The sequence below is a fragment of the Crocuta crocuta genome, unplaced genomic scaffold, assembly GCF_008692635.1.
Source record: "Crocuta crocuta isolate KB4526 unplaced genomic scaffold, BGI_CrCroc_1.0 scaffold128, whole genome shotgun sequence".
NCBI classification, from domain to species: Eukaryota; Metazoa; Chordata; class Mammalia; order Carnivora; family Hyaenidae; genus Crocuta; species Crocuta crocuta.
Window position 1 is genome coordinate 1264420 of NW_027532232.1, and position 19799 is coordinate 1284218.

The following is a 19799-nucleotide window of genomic DNA, read 5'->3' on the forward strand; positions in this document are numbered from 1 at the left end:
AGCCTTGAAGGAAGGCATCTGGTCGGACTGATGACACGAGCCAATTACAGACCCACTACCTCCCAGACTGGTCTCTTAACAGCACAGGGACCAAGCCCCGCCCACAACAGGCAAAGTGGGTCACCGCAGCCAAGTGGACCGAAGGCAAATGAGGCTCAGCCACAGTGGTAACGGTGGGATACCTGCAGCACACCAAGGAGAGAGCCCTGAGCCCCAGGGTCTGGAGAACAGGGGACGCTGGGCTACAGGGCACCAGAGGAGCCGCTGTGCAGAAGACACTACTTTAAGATCGGGAGAGGTAGCGACATTCCCAGTACACAGAGACAGAGACAAAATGAGAAGACAAAGGAGTATGTCCCAAATACAACAGGACAACTCGACAGCCAGAGAACTAAATGAAAGGGACATAAGCAACATAAGTGCTGAAGAATTCAAAGTAATGAATATGAGAAAAGAGTGCAGGATCTCAGTGAGACCCTCAACACAAACACAATAAATGTAAAAAGAACCAATCAGACATGAAAAGCTCAATAGCTAAAATTAAAAATACGCTGGAGGGAATACAGAGTAGACTAAAGAAAGCAGAAGGGTGGATCGGCAAGCTGGAGGACACGGTAACGGAAAGCAACCACACTGCCGGGAGCAGGGGTTGGCACGGGTTCGTCCCGCCATCACCGGCTTATACCCAGTGCACCCTGCCCGCCCTCTCCGCTGCATCTCGCCCCCGGTGGGCCGCCGCGGCCCATCAGGGGAGTTCCAGGCTAGCCAGCATCAACTGGAAAGATGTCCATGTACGATGACCTGGGAGTAGAGACCAGTCATTCAAAAACAGAAGGCTGGTCCAAAAACTTCAAACTTCCGCAGTCTCAGCTTCAGGTGAAGAAGGCAGTCCTCACACAAGCAACAGCCAGAGAACAAAGCAGAGTAGGGTGCTCACCCTGGTCATCGACCTAGAGTGCCTCTCGGACACCAGCATATCTTGGCCCCTCCCTCCCCCCCTCCCCCGGACCATGGCTGGCCGAGGATCCTGTTCCCAGTGGATTTTCTGCAGTTTTGATTCCTTTAGCTGATGATTATGATCCTATGTTTCCCAATGATTACAAGAAAGTAAAGCACCAAAGAGAGCAACGGCAGAGCAGGAAAGACAAAAAGAAATAACAGAAAAAGAAAAGAAGTGTAAGGACAGACATGATTATAGTGGGTTTTCAAGGCGACCAGATCCAGATTCTGGATTATGAGCGAGAGAGGAAGAAAAGAGGTATGGGCAGAGCAGCCACTGCATCACCCACCTCTCTTGTACACAAGGACAAAGAGTTACCCCAAGATTTCCCTTATGAAGAGGGCTCAAGACCTCACTCCCAGTCTTCCAAAGCTGCTATCACTCCCCTGATGTGCGAGGAACAAGACCAACCCAGATCTCTAATGGACCTGGCAATTCCTTCCTTGCCAACATGGCAGCACTACAGTAGCACATAAAACCATGCAGAAGTAAGAAGTGCGGCTTCTGGGAAGGCCAGGGTCTTGGCAAGCACAAGCAAGGGCTGAGCACAGCACTGTCGGTGGAGAAGGCAAGCAAGCAAGGAGGCAAGATGATTGTGGGCGACGCGACAGAGCAAGACACATCCAAGAAGTCGGATTCCAACCTATTACCTGAAATACTTAAGTGTCCTACCAAAGTGGTGCTCCTAAGGAACAGGGTTGGTGCAGGAGAGGCAGATGAAGACTTGGAAGCTGAAACCAAGGAAGAGTGTGAAAAATATGGCAAAGTTGGAAAATGTGTGGTATTTGACTTTTTCTTCAACAAAGTATTGAGAGTTCTAGCCACAACCATCAAACGGGAAAAAGAAATAAAAGGCATCCAAATTGGTAAGGAACAAGTAAAACTTCCACTATTTACAGATGACATGATACTATATAAAGAAAACCCTCAAGACTCCACCAACAAACTACTAGAACTGATAAATGAATTCAATAAGGTCACAGGATACAAAATCAATACAATCCATTATACTTCTACACACTAATAATTAACCAGCAAAAAGAGGAATTAAGAAAAGTCTTATTTACAACTGCACCAAAAAGAAGACTTACAAATAAATTAACCAAAGAGGTGAAAGACCTGTACTCTGAAAGCTACAGAACACGGATGAAAGAAACTGAAGATGACACAAATGGAAAGAGAGTCCGTGCTCATGGATTAGGAGACTGTGTCCATACAAACAAAGCAATAGAGTTAATGCAATCTGTATCAAAATACCAACAACACTGTTTACAAAACTGGAATAAAAAAATCCGTACATTGATACAGAAACACAAAAGATCCTGAATAGCCAAAGCAAGCTGGAAGAACAACAGAAGCTGAACTGATCACAATCCTAGATTTCAAGCTGTACGACAAAGCTATAGTAGTCAAAACAGTGTGGTACTGGCACAAAAATAGACATATAGATCAAGAGAACAGGATAGAGAGCCCAGAGATAAACTCACAATTATATGGCCAATAGATCTATGACAAAGGAGGAAATAATATACAATGTGAAAAAGATGGTCTCTTCAACAAATGGTGCTGGGAAAACTGAACAGCTACATGCAAAACAATGAAACTGGACCACTTTCTTAGGCCATGCACAAAAATAAACTAAATGGACTACAGACCTAAATGTAAGACCTGAAACCATAGAACTCCTAAAAGAAAACATATGCATCATTTGACGTCAGTCACAGAAACACTTTTCTAGATAGGTCTCCTCTGGTAAGGGAAACAAAAGCAAAATTAAACCATTAGGACTACACCGTAATAAAAAGCTTTTGCACAAAGGAAACCATCAACAAAACAAAAAGGCAAACTTACTGAATAGATAGCAAATGATGTATCTGGTAAGGGATTAATATTCAAAATATATAAAGAACCTTTATAAATCAACACAAAACCCCCCCCCCACAAATAATCCAATTAAAAAGGGGGCACAGGACCTGAATAGACATTTTTCCAGAAAAGACATGTAGATGGCCAGAACACATGAAAAGATGCTCAAGATCACTAATGACCAGGGAAATGCAAATCAAAACCACAATGAGTATTAATTTACACGTGTAAGAATGGCTAAAATCAGAAACAAGAAATAACAAGTGTTGAAACAAGGAAGTAAAGAAAAAGGAACCTTTGTGCACTGTTGGTGGGACTGCAAACGGGTACAATCACTATAAGACTACATGGAGGTTCCTCCTTAAAATACTAAAAATACAATTATCATATAATCTAGTAATTCCACTATGGAGTATTTACTCAAAGAAAATGGGAACAGTAATTCAAAGCCTACAGGCATGCCTACGTGTATAGAAACATTGTTTCCAATAGCCAAGATATAGAAGCAACCCAAGTGTCCACTGAGAGATGAATGGATAAAGATTTGGCACATGCATGCATGTGCTTGTGTGCGCGCGCGCGCGCACGCACACACACACACACGCACACACACACACAGGAATTAATCGGCCATAAAAAAGAATTACAGCAACATAGTTGCATCTAGAGGATATAATGCTGAGTGAAGACAGAGAAAGACAAATCCCGTATGATCTCATTCATATTTAGAATTTAAGCAACAAAACAAACAAGCAAAGAAACAAAGACCAACAAAAAAGCAGAGACCAAACTGGTGATTATCAGAGGGGAGCCAGGTAGCGGACTGGGGGGCAATAAAGGGGATTAAGAGCACACCTACCGGTATGAGCACTGAGAAGTGTACAGAAATGTTTAATTGTTATACCGTTCACCTGAAATATAATACCGTATACTTGAATAAATAAAATATGTGAAATTATGTAATTGTTACGGACTACTATATCCATTTCACTTTTTTAGAAAATGTGAGGAAATACGAATACAAGTCCAGATGGGCCTGGAGATTCATTCCCTTCATTTCTGTATCTTTGCAAGAAGCTGATCCAACAGGCCAGTGAACAGTGAAAGAGCGAGCTGCCGAGGAACAGAGGCTCCCACCACAAACAACTGGAAGTTCCTTGTGTTACTCAAGAACTGAGAGGTTCTGGCAAATATGTGCAACAACATGGGGTGAAATCCCTCGTCTGGAGCCATGTCCAAGGCCCATCCCCAAGCAGCTGTGGCGAGCCTGCGCTGCTTTATGGGTGAGCGCATGCGGACCCCCGCCCGCGAGCCTGGCCACCTGAGGGCTCGGCCACCGCTCTGCTTGCAAGTGTTTTTCTCCCAAAACCCCAAAACCCGCTGTTGAACAACTGCGTCTTGTAGCATCAAGCTGTGTCTCCCGGCCCACGTGACCTTCCTGCAGACTCCAGGCTCTCTATTTCCAGAGGCATTTTCACTGGTGACTCACATCCTGTGACAAAAATCACTGAACGATAAGAAAGCGGAGTTCAAAAAATTTTTAAACTTTCTACTTAGTTTACCTTTTAAATTAACAACAAAGCAAGAATTTAACTGGTGCTCAAGTGTAATTTTCAAAAGTTTAAAACCATGACTTTCATGAAAATGTAAAATGAACAGATGCAAAAGCTATTATTCAATTCGTTAATTAACGAGGGGATCAGTAAAAATCTGAATAAAGGCAAACAGGATTACTAACATGAATGTGGTAATAAACGCAAAGATTGTGAATCTGTTCGGAAAGGATTCACCAAACAGCCCTTCACTGAAAAAAACACCCAGTAAACTCTTTTGCAGCTATGTGGATGGAATTAGAGAGTCTTAAGCTAAAGGGAGTTAGTCAGAGAAAGACAAATAACATATGATTTCAATCCTACGAGGACTTTAAGATACAAAACATATGAACAGAAGGGAAGGGAAGCAAAAATAATATAAAACCAGAAAAGGGGACAGAACATAAGAGACTCTTAAATACGGAGAAGAAACAGAGGGCTATTGGAGGGGTTGTAGGAGAGGCGATGGGCTAAATGGGAAGGGGCATTAAGGAATCTACTCTTGAAACCAATGTCGCACTGTATGCTAACTTGGATGTACATTAAAAAATAAATCTTAAATAAATAAAAGCACCCAGTAATCCCCTTTGCTCATATACAAGTCTTGGACAATATTTTCTTCTTAGGTTATGGTTGGTTCTAACAGGAGTAAAGCAAAAACCACACCAGATAGGAGGGGAGATGCAGGGGCAGCTACAATCCAGGAGTATTTTCACGAAGAACTGCAGAGCAGGCATTACCGGCAAAGATACATCGAAAAGGATACTATGTATCTAACTAGGTATAACATTTGTGGAAAGCCACCTAGTAACATGTCCTAGAAATTGCAGAGGCGCCTATCTTTGATTCTGTAATTCCACTCCCAGAAATCCTCATTCAACATATAATCAGATGTGGACTAAGATATTCACCTATCTCACAGCACTAATTACAAAAACTTAAAAATGTAAAATAACTTCTATAGATTTCCCACCTTAAAATATGTTTTCCAGAAGCCTTCACAAAGTCTCCAAATCCTTTCTATGTGATTCAATTCATACCCAGGATTCCCCCCAGGAGTTTCTTACCACAGGGCACTCTAATTAGATTTGCTTATCCATCTGGCCTATTAGGCTATAACTTCCATGAAGGCTTGTGCCATAGAATTCAATTGCTTGAATTTAGCATAATGCCACTGTCATAGTAGGCACGCAAATCCGGGCTCAATGAATAAAATACTATGTAGCCTAAAAATACATACGTGAGTATGTTTCCTCTATAGACATAAAAAAAAAAAGTATTAAACCTTAAAACAAAATTATCACGACAAAGGCCTCAAGTTACCATCCCAACTCTATTGAGAGAGTATCAGGATCATATGGGGGTATCCTGAAAGGCACAGAGACTGCCAGCAAGAGGGCACGCACTTCTGGTACTGATGGTGCGGATAAGGGTGATGCAGTCACAGCCAGGGAGCCCCTCTCTGCTGCTGCTGTGTGTGTCCTGGAGGCATGATCACACTGTGCGTTTCCAAAGAAAACAACAGAGCTGTAAAGAAAACCATGCTATGCAACTAGCTTCAAGGAAGTTTTGGATAATGATAAATATCCTTAATTGTGACAGAGACTTTTTTTAAATTATTCTAAAAAGGAACACGATGTTTCTTAGGCCATGCTTCTCAAACTTTAAGGAGAAGACTCATACAGGGGTCTTGATTTAACAAGGTTCTTATTCTGTCAGTCTAAGGTGGACTCAGCACTTCTTACCAGCTCCCAGGTAAGACCAATGGTGCTGCCTGGGGGACTTCGATTTCGGTAGCAGGTTCTTAGAAGGTTAAGTTTATAAATGCAAAGAAAGGAATGCAGAGCTCCGTTTTCCTGTTTTTGTTGTTTTTTGAAATCCTATAACATCTGGGCTCTCTCCCCTGATGATTTTTCAAAACCTTCCTGGTTCAGGATTCTCAATACTCTGCAGATACTACTATTTTAAAACAATGGGAGGGGCGCCTGGGTGGCTCAGTCAGTTAAGCATCCAACTCCGGCTCAGGTCATGATCTCACAGTTCGTGGATTCAAGCCCCGCATCGGGCTCTGTGCTGACAGCTAGCTCAGAGCCTGGAGCCTGTCTTCAGATTCTGTGTCTCCCTCTCTCTCTGACCCTCCCCTGCTCAGGCTGTCTCTCAGAAATAATTTTTTTTAAAAAGACATTTAAAAAATTAAAAAAACAACAATGGGAAACACAGAAATAAAAAGAGGGATTATCACCATGGATCCAATAGAAATTAAAAGGATAGAAAAGTAATACTATGAATAACACTATGCCCAAAAATGGATAATTGAGATAAAGTAAATCAAGTCCTTGAAAAGACACAATCTGTCAAAACTCATGAGAAATGGATAATCCGAATAGACCTACATCTATTAAAGAAATTGAGTCAATTATTAATAACCTTCCAAAATAGAAAGCACAATTTGCTGGTGAATTCCACCAGACATATAAGAAGGAAATTGGGCTAATTCTACACAATCTCTTTCAGATAAAAGCAGAGGGAATGCTTCCTAACTTATTGTAGGAGGCCAGCATTACCCTAAAGCCAAAGCCAGAAAAAAACATTATTTAAAAAAAACAAAAAACAAAAAAACCTACAGACCAGTATCTTTCATGAACATAGCCTGGGTGGCTGAGTCAATTGAGCATCTGATTCTTGATTTCGGCTCCGGTCATGATCTCACGGCTGTGAGCTCAAGCCCCAGATCAGGCCGTGTGCTGGGCACAGAGCCTGCTTAGGACTGTCTCTCCCTCTTCCTCTGCCCCTCCCCTACTCCTACGTCTGTTCCTGTGGGCACACGCTCCCTCTCAAAAAATTAGCAAAATGAATCAAAGAACAGTAAAAAAAAAAAAAAAAAAAAAAAAAAAAAATTATAAAAAAAAAAAAATTATGCATGACAATGAAGTTAGATTTCAGGTTCAGTTAACATTCGAAAATCAAAATGTAATCCATCACATCAACTGTCGAAAGAAGAAAAATAACAGGATCAAAGGACTATGGGCAGAAAGAAACATTTGAAAAAACTCCAACACACCCAGTCATCATAAAACCAGAGACAGAGGGGAACTTTCTCAAGTTGATAGACTACCTACAAAGTACTTTGGGCAAATATCATACTTAATGGTGAGAAAGTCAAAGCTTCCCTGGTGTGATACTGGCAAAAGATCAGACAAATACATTGGTGGGAAATAATACGAGAGCCCAGAAATAGACTCTCATCAATACAGCCAACCGATCTTTCCATATAAGCAAAAAGCAAGAAAGTGGAGCAAAGATCGTCCCTTCAACGAATGGTGCTGGAACTGGTCATCCACAGGCAAAAAAAGTAATTTAGACTCAAACCTCACATCTTCACCAAAATCAACTCAAAATGGACACAAGCTGCAAAATTATAAAATTCTTACAAGATAACACAGGAGTAAACTTAGAAGACCCTGGGTACGGTGATGCCTTCTTACCTACACCACCAAAGGTACAATCCATGGAAGAAATCATTGGTAAACTGCTCTTCATTAACATTAAAAACTGTTCCTCTGCAGAAGATAATGTCAAGAAAATAAGAAAAGAAGTCACAGAGTGGGAGAAAATATTTGCAAAAGACATATCTGATAAAGGGTTGTTTTTCAAATATACAAGAAATACTTAAAACTCAAGAAAACAAACCACCCCATTATCGAATGAGCCAGAGACCTCAACACCTCAGAGGGAGCTAGACAGAGGGCAAATGAGCATATGAAAAGATGCTCCCCATCCTAAGTCATCAGGAAAATGCAGCATCACAGATACTATTACAAACCTATCAGAAACCTATCAGGATGGCCAAAATCTCCAACGTGGACACCACCAAATGCGAATGAGGAGGTGGTGTCCAATGGGGTCCCCCATTGGGAAGAGTCACACTGCTGGGGGAATGCCAAACTGCACAGCCACTTTAGAAGACAGCCAGGCGGTGTCTCACAAAACTAAACATACTCTTACCACACAACCTGGCAATCATGTTCCTGGAGACTACCTCTTATGTCCACATGGAAAGCCGCACACGGATGTTTACAATAGCTTTGTTCACAAATGCTAAACTTTGGAAGCAACCAAGAAGTTCTTGAGCAGGTAAATGTACAAACAAACCATGGTCTATCCAGACAACGGAATTGGTATTCAGTGCTTAAAAAACAAAAAAAAAAGGAATACNTCAAGCCATGACAAAACAGAGAAACCTTAAATGCATAAGAAATTAGAGAAGCCCAGCTAAAAAAGCTACATACTGTATGATTCCAAGTTAGGATATTCTGGAAAAGGCAAAACTATGAAGAAAACATACTTTTACTGGGGGGTGAAGGGATTTAGATGACCAGGCGGAGCACAGAGGAATTTTAGGGCAGTGAAAATACTCTGCACGAGACTTTAATGATGGATATGTTTTAGTATACATTTGTCCAAATCCATGGAACGCAAAACACCAACATACACTATGAACTCTGGGTGACTATGCAGCGTCAGTGTAGGGTCCTCAGTCTTAACAAATGTGCCACTCGGGTTGGTGGATGTTAATAATGGGGAAGGCTATGCATGTGCAGGTGGCAGGTGGGAAATCTATATGCCTTCCTCTCTATTTTGCTATAAATCTAAACCTACTCCAAAGTAGTTTTAAAAAGAAAAAAGAAATTTTTAAAAAAGGAAAATAGGTTCCCAGTAAGCATTCTTTTTTTTTTTTTTTAATGTTTTATTTATTTCTAGGAGAGAGAGAGAGAGAGAGAGAGCAGGGGAGGGTCAGAGAGAGAGGGAGTCACAGACTGAAACAGGCTCCAGGCTCTGAGCTGACAGTCAGCACAGAGCCCGACGCGGGGCCCGAACACACGAACAGCGAGATCATGACCTAAGCGAAAGTCGGACACTTAACCGACTAAGCCACCCAGGCGCCCCCCAGTAAGCATTCTTGACAAGAACATCTGATCTTCTGGGAGTAGATGACTGATACCCATACTGGGCTGGTGGATCTGGAAAGTATAAAATGAAAGGGAATTGCTCGTATGTCATCCAGTGCCTAGAAGAGCCCTCGGTACATGGCAGGCACTCAAGGAATTGCTTCACAAGTGACTATAGCATTTAGCCTGGAAGAAGAGAAAATAAGAATCTAGTTAAGGTTTTTCAGTATTTGAAGGCAACTAAATCAAGGTAGAAGTCTTCCATAGGACTGCAGTTGGAAAAGAGGAGAATGAAAGGCCTATTGCAGCTTATTTTAAATACACATTTTTAACAATCAGTTCCCCAACAATAGTATGTGTCTTCCCAAATAGAGCCACCTGAATGTGTTCAAGCAAAAAAGCCACATGGCATGTCTGAGGAACACGAAGGAAGATCTATCTGCCCTGAAACCGCTGGGATTTCTAAAGTTGCCTCCCCCACGCCCCGCCCCTGCACATAGGATTCACTACTCACCACATCTTTACTAGATTAGGAATAAATCTCAACAGCAGTTTTCCTACTTTGAAGATAAAAAATAAAGTTACCTCAACAAAAGTAGCAATTGGGTGGAAGCCACAACCTTACACATGACCTAAAAGTAAATCAAAAGCTTTATGCCTTCTCAAGAAGGCATAAGAACAAAGGAAACTATTCCACTGTGATAAATGAATACCTTCAAAGACAATGGTGTGGTAAAGATAAGGAATACTCTCAGAATGGAATCCCTTTGAGCATCTGTTTGCTACCTACAAAGAATAACTCCTTCTGATGGATTTAACCAAGAAAAACAGAGAGTAAAACTCATTTGATGGGAGGTTAATGCACAAACATACCTCATTTTCCTAGAAAACCTCAAAAGACATCTGGTGTTAATGTATCAAAACCCACATGGTTTTTGTTTTGTTTTGTTTTGTTTTCTGGGTTTTTGGGGAAGATCAATCCATAACATTTTAGTATTGTGAATATTAAAACTGCTCTCACAACTTCACTCAGTATTTTCAATGGTTTCATCTACAAGAATACCATTATTTCTGATAATGCTACCAAGTATCAATTTACAAGATTTTTTTTAAGAATTAAGATTATTTTTAAACTTCAGAAGATTTAGTTTCTAAAAGCATGTAGCTATTAAAATGCTAATATGGACAGATGAGGTGGAGATGCTACGGAGGCTTAATACCAGTAAAACACAGGAAATTGATTCTCTAGATGATGTGGAAAGCTGGCTTATAAAGTTAATGAGATATTACTTAAGGCAAAAAAAACAGTTTGGTCATTAACAATGAGGATAAGCCAAACATGTTTGTCATCAAATATAATGACCCTAATTAAAAGAACAAAAACAAAAGCAAATATGAAAATCAGTGAAAGTACAGGAAAAAATTAAACCACCTTAAACACACAAAGTGAAATAAAGTTAGAACAGCAAGTCTTAGCAAGTTAGAAATAAATATGAGACTAAAAAGGAAGAATTCCAACAATTAGGAGTTATACACCAAGGAAAGTGGACTAGTCAAAAGTAGTAAATTTCCATTGACTGTTCAACTACCTGGGATGGATTTCTAATATGGCAGAAGAATGAAGTAAGAGGATTAACCTTGAAACTTGAAAATCCACCACTGGTCTCTTAGATATCCTAGCTAGCCTCAGGTGACAAAAATATCACAATCCTTAAGCAGCAGCTTTGCTAGAGATTTCTTTGCCATCCACGAAGTTTAAAAAAAAAACAAAAAAAAAACCCTGCAAGTTTTCTGAGTTTCAAAGTAGGCCTAGTGCTTTGATTTAAATAACAAAAAAGCCACAGTGATTTCAGGGAAAATACAGTCAGAAACCCAAGGTTTTAGCCCCAGTTCTATCTCTAATAGGCATTTCCAAAGGATTCTCCTAAGAAAAGGAATCTTCTATTTCCAGTGTTGAAAGTTCATTCCAAAATTATTAGTCTATCAGTTAGCCCTTACCGATAGGAATAAAATGTATGACAACTTATCAACATATATACATCATATATTATTATAGATCAAGTATTGATAAATAAAATTTACCATCTGAATTCAGGCAGCTGCAAGTATTAACTACACACGGGTATTTGGAAATATAGTACAAAAATGTCAACTATTACATTACTAATCGCTTATTCTGATTACGTTACAATAACACTTTAGAGATTACTTTATATTTACAATTAAAATTAAGTTCACTTGTTCTAGCTTTTCAATAAGGCTACTGAAAAAGTTTAAGTTACATTTGAAATTACATTTTCATTGTATCGGATGGCCTGCTGCAGGCTCAACCATTCACGGCAAGGTTTGTAAGTTCTTTACTCTTCTACAGCATCCACTGAAGTATGGCCCATAACAAATACTCAAAAAACATTCAATGAACAGAGAAAAATTTAAATAGAAGCCTAAAATAGCAATGAAGCAAGACCAAACTTGACTTTTTGATTCACATACCAGCTCTATTGTGTTGGAACGATATTAAAAACCTCCCTTCTTGAGTAATCATGACAATTCTGAAATATGGACCAAGACAACAACACCAACAGACTCTTGGCTGCATAAGTAACCTGGCACACCTGCTGTGTGGGGCTGTATTATGTCCTTCCAGAAACCCTACTGAAGTCCTATACCCGTACCACAGAAAGTCACTGTATTTGGAGCAGGGCCTTTACGAGGGTAATTAAAGTGAAATAAAGTGCTATGGGCGGACCTAATCCAACAGGAATGGGGTCTTTATAAGGACAGGAAACTGGGACACAAGTAACAGATCAAGAGGCAATTCAGGACAACAAGCCAAGGGAAGAGGCTTCTTAAGAAACCAAAGCTGCCAACACCTTGATCTTGGACTTCCAGGCTGAGAATTATGACAAAATACATTTTTATCATTTAAGCCACCCAGTCTATGTACTTTGTTACGGCGGCTTTAGTACACTAACACACTGTTCCAAACACGTACAATTTTCCAACAACCGAGCGCAGTTGTGGCCTGTGCACTGAAAACTCCGTTCCTCACTCACACCAGTCACGCTGCAAGAGCTCAAAAGCCATATGCAGCTAGTGGCCACTATATACTGTACCGTACAGACCCAGAGAGGAGACCAAACCCAAAATTTCCATAAAGAGTTCTCAACTAGTTGGGAGATGTGACCAAAAAATGTGTTACTACTATATATGGAAGCATTTTTAATCTTTTTCTTTTTTTTTAATGTTTTATTTATTTCTAGGAGAGAGAGAGAGAGAGAGACAGCGTGAGCAGGGGAGGGTCAGAGAGAGAGAGAGGGAGTCACAGACTCTGAAAGAGGCTCCAGGCTCTGAGCTGGCAGTCAGCACAGAGCCCGACGCGGGGCTTGAACCCACGAACCGCAAGATCATGACCTAAGCGAAAGTCGGACGCTTAACTGACTAAGCCACCCAGGCGCCCCTAATCTTTATTTTAAAACAAAATGCAAATGCAAAGGGCTCAAAGCCACCATTGGGTTATTATGATTTGCTGAGTAGACTTGAGAGGGGGTTCATAGTCTGGAGTTATGTTTGCTACATCTGAACGTCATCACCAAGGGTTCCTGCAAATCACAGACAACTACCGATTACAAGACTCCAAATGGAGCATGCTAATACTCCTCTTTAGATTTTATTACACCTTTTGTGATGTAATCAGGCATTTTCAATGGAAATCAAATTCCAGATATAGGAGATGGCATGAATACTATTCAGAACAGGATATTCCTGGATTCATTACCATTTAACCACGAGGCATCAAAAAACTATGTCCACTATTAATAATTTCATGCATCTGTAAATAATAAAGTTCAAGAAGCATGGGAAGAAAAATACAGAATTCAAGAAAGGAAGAGAACAGTTCTGCTAGACTTGCCTACCAGGTCTGAACACATTTACTAAAGTAAGTAGCTATCTCCTTTAAGAATTAAAAAAAGGAACGTATAAATTCCAAAATATAATTATCAGTATAATAAAGTTCATTGAGTGAAATATTTTACATTTGTGTATAACTCTACTTCTTAAAATTTGCTTTTTATATTTTATCTTAAATGTGCCCAAGGACTTCATGTTTGGATGTATTCTTCTTTTACATAAAGAAACTAAGCCTCTAAGAAATTAAGTGACATGCCCAATGTCACAACTTGTAAAGGACTAAAACTCAAACCTTAGTCTTCTAGTTCCAAATTTTGTAGACTTCACCTTGTTAAAGCATTAAATCTATGACTAGAACAGTAGTATGTAAATGTTAGTTCTAATAAAAATTTTTAATACAATTACAGTGACTTGATCAAGTGTGTACTAACAATACTTAAAATGGTAATTGAATTCAGCATAAATCTTAAAACCATGGTAATTCAGTTTAGAAGAAATAGCTCCTGAGAGCATTACGGTCACAGGAATCTGTTTTTAAATTTAAATGTATATAATCTTTTTGTGAAGAAACACCAAACGATAGATAGAAAGCTTTCTAACATAAAATTTATTTATGATGATCAAATTAGGTGGAGAAAATAAAATGGAGCTTTAAAACCAGAGTTTATTATTTATTTTTAAGTGAATAATGTTTCCCATCTAATTGCTATATTTTTTATTCCATCGGTCCGTTTAAGAATTACATAAAAGTGATTTATTTAAAATGCCAATATTCAACATTAAGGAGGATTTATTTTATTTTTTTAATTTTTAATGTTTTATTTATTTCTGAGAGAGAGAGGCAGCATGAGCAGGGGAGGGTCAGAGGGAGAGGGAGACACAGAATCTGAAACAGGTTCCAGACTCAGCTGTCAGCACAGAGCCTGACGCGGGGCTCAAACCCACGAACTGCGAGATAATAATGTGAGCCGAAATCGGATGCTTAACCGACTGAGCCACTCAGGTGCACCAAGAGGGATTTAAAAAGTGAGGAACAACCGAACTAAGTTTAAAAAGTGTCACCTGCTCAGTCAGTTGAGCATCTGACCTTTGATTTCAGCTCAGGTCATCATCTTTACAGTTCGTGAGATCGAGCCCTCCATCAGGGTGTCTGTGCTATGAGCAGACAGCCTGCTTGGGATTCCCATTCTCTCTCTCTCTCTCTCAAAATATATAAATAAGCATTAAAAAATAAAAAAAAGTAAAAAGACTGAAGAATGCACAGGTGATCCAAGTCTGCAATGAGCAACTGGAAAAGTTATTCTGCAACAATGGGAAAATTTAAATATGGTCAGGTACTATAAAATTTCACAGGGAAAAAGTGGAGTTACTTACGGATTGAACAAAACAACTTATGGTATGTCCTCATTTAGGTTTAAAAATACCTAACTGTATAATTATACACAACAAATATGTAGAGGGATGTAAATATAAGTACACATACACCACTTATACATATATGGTAGTAACAGTGATCATCTCTGAGAAGCTGGAATATGGCATTTTTACTTCATTTTTGTTTATCTGTATCTTCTAAATTTTTATGATGCATATGCACGAAGTTATAGAAGTATAAAAATTTTAAAATAACATCAGTATTTTTATTAAGCCAAAAATGAAAACCTCTCCATTTGCTGTGGCTTATGTGAAATAAGCACATGTGAAATAATTATCTTGAAGATGGTCTGATTCTTCACTTTTTATTTTGCTTTGAGGTGTTAAATCAACTTTACTTTCAAACACATGGAGCTCTGAACATAAAGCTTCACGATAAAAAACAAAATCAAATGATCACAGACACTGAAGAACAAAGCCAGAAAAAGTCCCTATCTATAAAAATATTTTGAAAAGCCATCCCTCTATTTAGAGCTTAAAACAGCAATTGCATACTTATGCCACTTAAATATAATTCATCATGAATTTAAAACCTTTAAATAAAAAGTTGAGAAAGCAATGAGAAAAATAAACATGTCTGTAATCTCACTATACATCAGTGTTAAAATGCTTTGCAGGTATTCTTAAATCTTCACAATCATCATCCTTGGAAAGTCTCATTCTCCCTACTTCTTTGAGGGGAAAACTCTAGATTTAAAGAACTGTTTCCAGAATATATGAAGAAACTCCTATCTGGTAATCACGCTGCAAACCTGTATACATATATCAAATTATTAAGCTGTACACTTAAGACTAATACCATGTTATGTAAGTTATGCCTCAATTTTTAGAAAAACAAAAACTCCCACAAATTGATTTTTAAATTTTCTTTACATGTTTATTTTTGAGAGTGTGCACACAAGCAAGCTGGGGAGGGTCGAGGATGGTAGGGGCTGCTGGATAGAGGATGTGAAGGGGGCTCAGCACTGACAGCACAAAGCAGAGAACCTGACGCAGGGCTTGAACCAGCGAACAGCAAGATCAGGACCTGAGCCAGTCAGTTGCTTAACCAACTGAGTCACCCAGGCACCCCCTACACATTGATTTTTAAAAAGGTGGCTTTTCATCTGGGTGGCTCAGATGAATGTAAGACTCTTGATCTCAGGATCATGAGTTCAAACCCCATGTTGGGCGTATACTTAATAATAAAAATGTAAATAAAATAAAAAAGGAAAGCCCCCCCCCACTAGAAAAATGGCAAGAGTCATATTTCATAAAAAGATCTGCAAAAGGCCAGTAAACATGTGAAAGCTCAGCATTCTGACATAAAGGAAATCTACATTAAAATCAGAGATACCTCTACACACCTGCCAAATGGCCAAAATTTAAGACTAATTCCAAGGACTGAAAAGAACATGGTGGGGGGGGGAAGGGAATTTAGCATGAATTAAGGCAAGAGTATCAAAAGCCAGAACAAATGTTCAAGTAAGTAAACAGTGGGTAGTTGACTTGGCTTGGGCACAGAGAGGGAAAGATAAACATGCATTCTGGAAAAGTAACCAGGAATCAGAGCTTGGAGGATCTTCAAGTCCAAGAAAAGGACTTCAACCATATATGATTAGTGAACCGTGACAGGGAGGGCAGCATTGTATGGAATGTTCCAAGGGGGGGGGGCAAGATACAGAAACTCAGAAACTTTCTGATCTTCCACCTTGCACTGAATTTCTCTCTCCTCACCAATCTGGTTTTACCTTCCTGTCTCAACCCAAATCTCCACCTGCACTCGCCCATCTAGTCAGACCTTCTTCCCCCCCTCTCACCAGGAGGCGAGCTCACAGAAGGGCAGCAGAGGCCCTGCTTTCACTCAAGACACATCACCTGACTGCTCTTCTGCTCACCCGAGGGTTCTCTCAGTTACATCCAGTGCTTCTGCAGAGACGCACAGGTCTATCCCCTCCGAGACTGCCTGCCTCCTCCAAACTGCCCTCCTCTCCTCCCCGAGTCCCAACCTTCCCTATGTAGTTTCCTGTAATACTTAATTCACACCTAACTAGAATCCATCTTGTTCTGTTCTCAACTCTCCAACCAGGCCATAAATTTGCGGACAGAAGGGCTCAGACCTTTCGCTTTTGCACCCGCGCAGCACCTACCACCAAAGAACGTACATTAGCTAATGGTCAGTGCCTCTTGATAACAAACATCCCCTTTCACCCAACAATTCCACTTATAGAAAGTTATCTTACTGATGTATTCATATACATGCAAAAACATGATCAAAGATATGCGTTGCAGATTATAATGAATGCAAACGTCTACTAAGAAAGACTAGTTCATAGGAGTCTATACTGCCTATTAAAAAGCAAAACTTGGGGTGTTGTATGAAAGGGAGGACGGAAGAGGGCTTCAGGCCTGACAACACGTGCGCACACAGGTAAGGCGCTGCCACCTGCTTTCTGGCATCTAACCATGGTTTTTCTTTTTCTTTTTTAACTATTATACACCTGAAACTAATTTCATGTTAACTACACTGGAAATAAANCTCAGGCCTGACAACACGTGCGCACACGGGTAAGGCGCTGCCACCTGCTTTCTGGCATCTAACCATGGTTTTTTTTTTTTTTAAGTATTATACACCTGAAACTAATTTCATGTTAACTACACTGGAAATAAAATTAAAACAATAATAACGGGGGCATGTGGGTGGCTCAGTCAGTTGAGCGTCCGACTTCGGCTCAGGTCATGATCTCACGGTTCTTGGGTTAGAGCCCCGCATCAGGCTCTGTGCTGACAGGTAGCTCAGAGCCTGGAGCCGGTCTTCAGATTCTGTGTCTCCCTCTCCCTCTCTCTCTCTGTCTGGCCCTCCCCTGCTCACGCTCTCTTTCAAAAATAAAAAATTAAAAAACATTAAAATCCACTCGGTTAAATTTTTGTTATTAAACACGAGTAAATAGTGGCAAAACTAGGGTTTAAACAAATTCCTTGATCCAAACTGTACTATACTACGCTATCTCTACAGTCTATTCCTTGCGATCTAGAAAACATGAGAAACCTTCAGTCAGTTGTTGCCACAAAACAAATCTTTTAGAATTTCTAGAAAATGAAAGAGTTTTATTCAAGGCCAGGTGCTATCCAAGCCCTGGATACACAGTCACAGAGAAGAGAGTGTCCCAGCAAAGGGACATTTGGTGGAGGGTTATCAGTATGTTGTAAAAAGTTACAAATCACCAGACAAAGGTCATTTCAGAAAGTTGCAGACCTTAAATTTCTATAATATGCATGATTTTAATCTTATGGGGAACAGGGAAGTTTCTTCATTTTTTCTTATCTTTTGTGTTCAGAACGCTCCTTTCCGGCTTTACAGAGCAGAGGTACAATCTGTGCTCGGGTCACAAATAGAGCCCATGCTTTTAGGTTCTGCAGTCAGTCTGACGTGAGTAAATGTTAGAGTATAACTTCCCAGGGAGCCCAGAAGCAGGTTCCAGATATATAAGAAGTTGTAAATTTCCTTGATCACAGTAAAGCACTTAGGTTTTCACAACACTGAATATCAACAGGCCACATGGATCAAATGTCTACTCACGGAAATGCCACTGGATTCGCTACTACTGCATAACTGTGTGCTAAGAACTTGATTTTGCAAAATATTTGGCCACATTTTTTTCTGCCAATGCTTTCCTATACTTTTGAAACGCTGTTCACACAAATAACTCTCAACCTCTTAACAAGGGTCCCACAGATCTGGGTTCAGATTCTAGCTCTACTACTGCTTTTCTTCTCTTGAAAATAAGATTCGAAGGTTCACGTGAAAAACTTCGGCTAGTAAGGGACTGGAGAGTTGAGAAGTCAAAGCCGCCCCCCTCCCCCTTTCTATTCTTTGTTTTACCATCAATCCTCTCAAGGTGTGGAACAACTGGGCAAATTCAAATTCAATACCCTAACAAAGCCACTTATTCATGTGTTTATAGTAAACTTTATGCATTCTGGGGACGCCTGGGTGGCTCACTCAGTTAAGTGTCAGGACTTGCTCAGGTCTTGATCTCATGCTCTGGGAGTTCCAGCCCCTGCTCAGGCTCATGTCAAGCTCTGTGCTGACAGCTCAGAACTTGGAGCCTGTTTCGGATACTTTGTTTCTCTCTCTCTCTGCTCCCTCCCAGCTCCTGCTCTGTCTCTCTCTCAAAAAATAAACTTAATAAAAAAAATTTTTTTTAATAAATTACTCATTGTTTAAATTTATGAACTGATAAAAGAGAAGCTCTACACAAGTAGAAACTGGTTACGAAATCTACTGCAGAGTAAGAAATGATTGGAGCACGTGCGTGGCTCGGGACCGCGCGGGGTTGGTTAAGCATCAAACTCTCAGTTTTGGCTCAGGTCACGATCTCACTTTTCCTGCGTCGGAGCGTCAGGTCAGGCTCCGCAGCTGGGGCAGCGTGGAGCCCGCTTGGGATTCTCGAGCTCTCCCTGCCCCTCCCCCACTCCCAATGAGCACCTGTCCATTACACAGCGGACCGATTTCTAGCCTCACAAAAGCTCTACTTTTCCATCGGCCGCCCTGTGAGTTACAATAATTTTAAGCTTTAACCAAGTAAAGAAATCCTCAAGTGAGTGTTACAGCTTTAAAATGGTTTGTATGGCCACTTGTAACCTGTATTGGAGAGGCTGACTGCCTTTAACCCCTTCGGTGCCTGATAATCTGGTTACGGCCCGGCTCCAGCCGTCCGAGGCCGAGGGGCTAAGGCCGCAGGCGGCGCGCCCTCTTCCCCAGGTGGACCGCATCCAGTGAGCCAGGTACTCAGTCCTCATCACTCTACGTGGCAGGGACTAAGGTCTACCCTTGGCTTGTTCAAATGGGGAAACTGAGGCAGACGGCGGAGAACTCGGGAGTCAGGGGCCGACTGGAGGCGGCTTCGAGGAGGGGCGCGTCGGTGACACTGAGACGTGGACAAAAATACAGTACCGGTGGGAAGCAGGGGCTCCAACGGGGTAAAGGCACGCTCCATACCGCACTGCAGGCGTCTGCACTAAGGGAACACAGACGCCGCGTCAGAACGCCTCCCAGCGAACGAG

The 19799-nt window shown here is 40.6% G+C and overlaps 1 protein-coding gene and 2 pseudogenes across 2 annotated transcripts in view; 2 read left to right on the top strand and 1 right to left on the bottom strand.

The window, feature by feature from the left end:
• Positions 1-19790, bottom strand: part of TPK1 (thiamin pyrophosphokinase 1) — a 329289-nt gene extending 309499 nt beyond the window's left edge. The window contains exon 1 of one of the 2 annotated variants that reach the window (XM_077778002.1): positions 19690-19790. In XM_077778002.1, coding sequence (XP_077634128.1) covers positions 19690-19732 — 43 coding nt within the window. In that variant the 5' untranslated portion in view covers positions 19733-19790. The remainder of the gene's footprint in view (positions 1-19689) is intronic. The other variant, XM_077778004.1, reaches the window with a different exon arrangement.
• LOC144242991 (splicing factor 45 pseudogene) lies at positions 784-19515 on the top strand (annotated as a pseudogene).
• On the top strand, positions 17104-17208 carry LOC144243024 (U6atac minor spliceosomal RNA; annotated as a pseudogene).
• Positions 19791-19799: the final 9 nt, after the last annotated feature.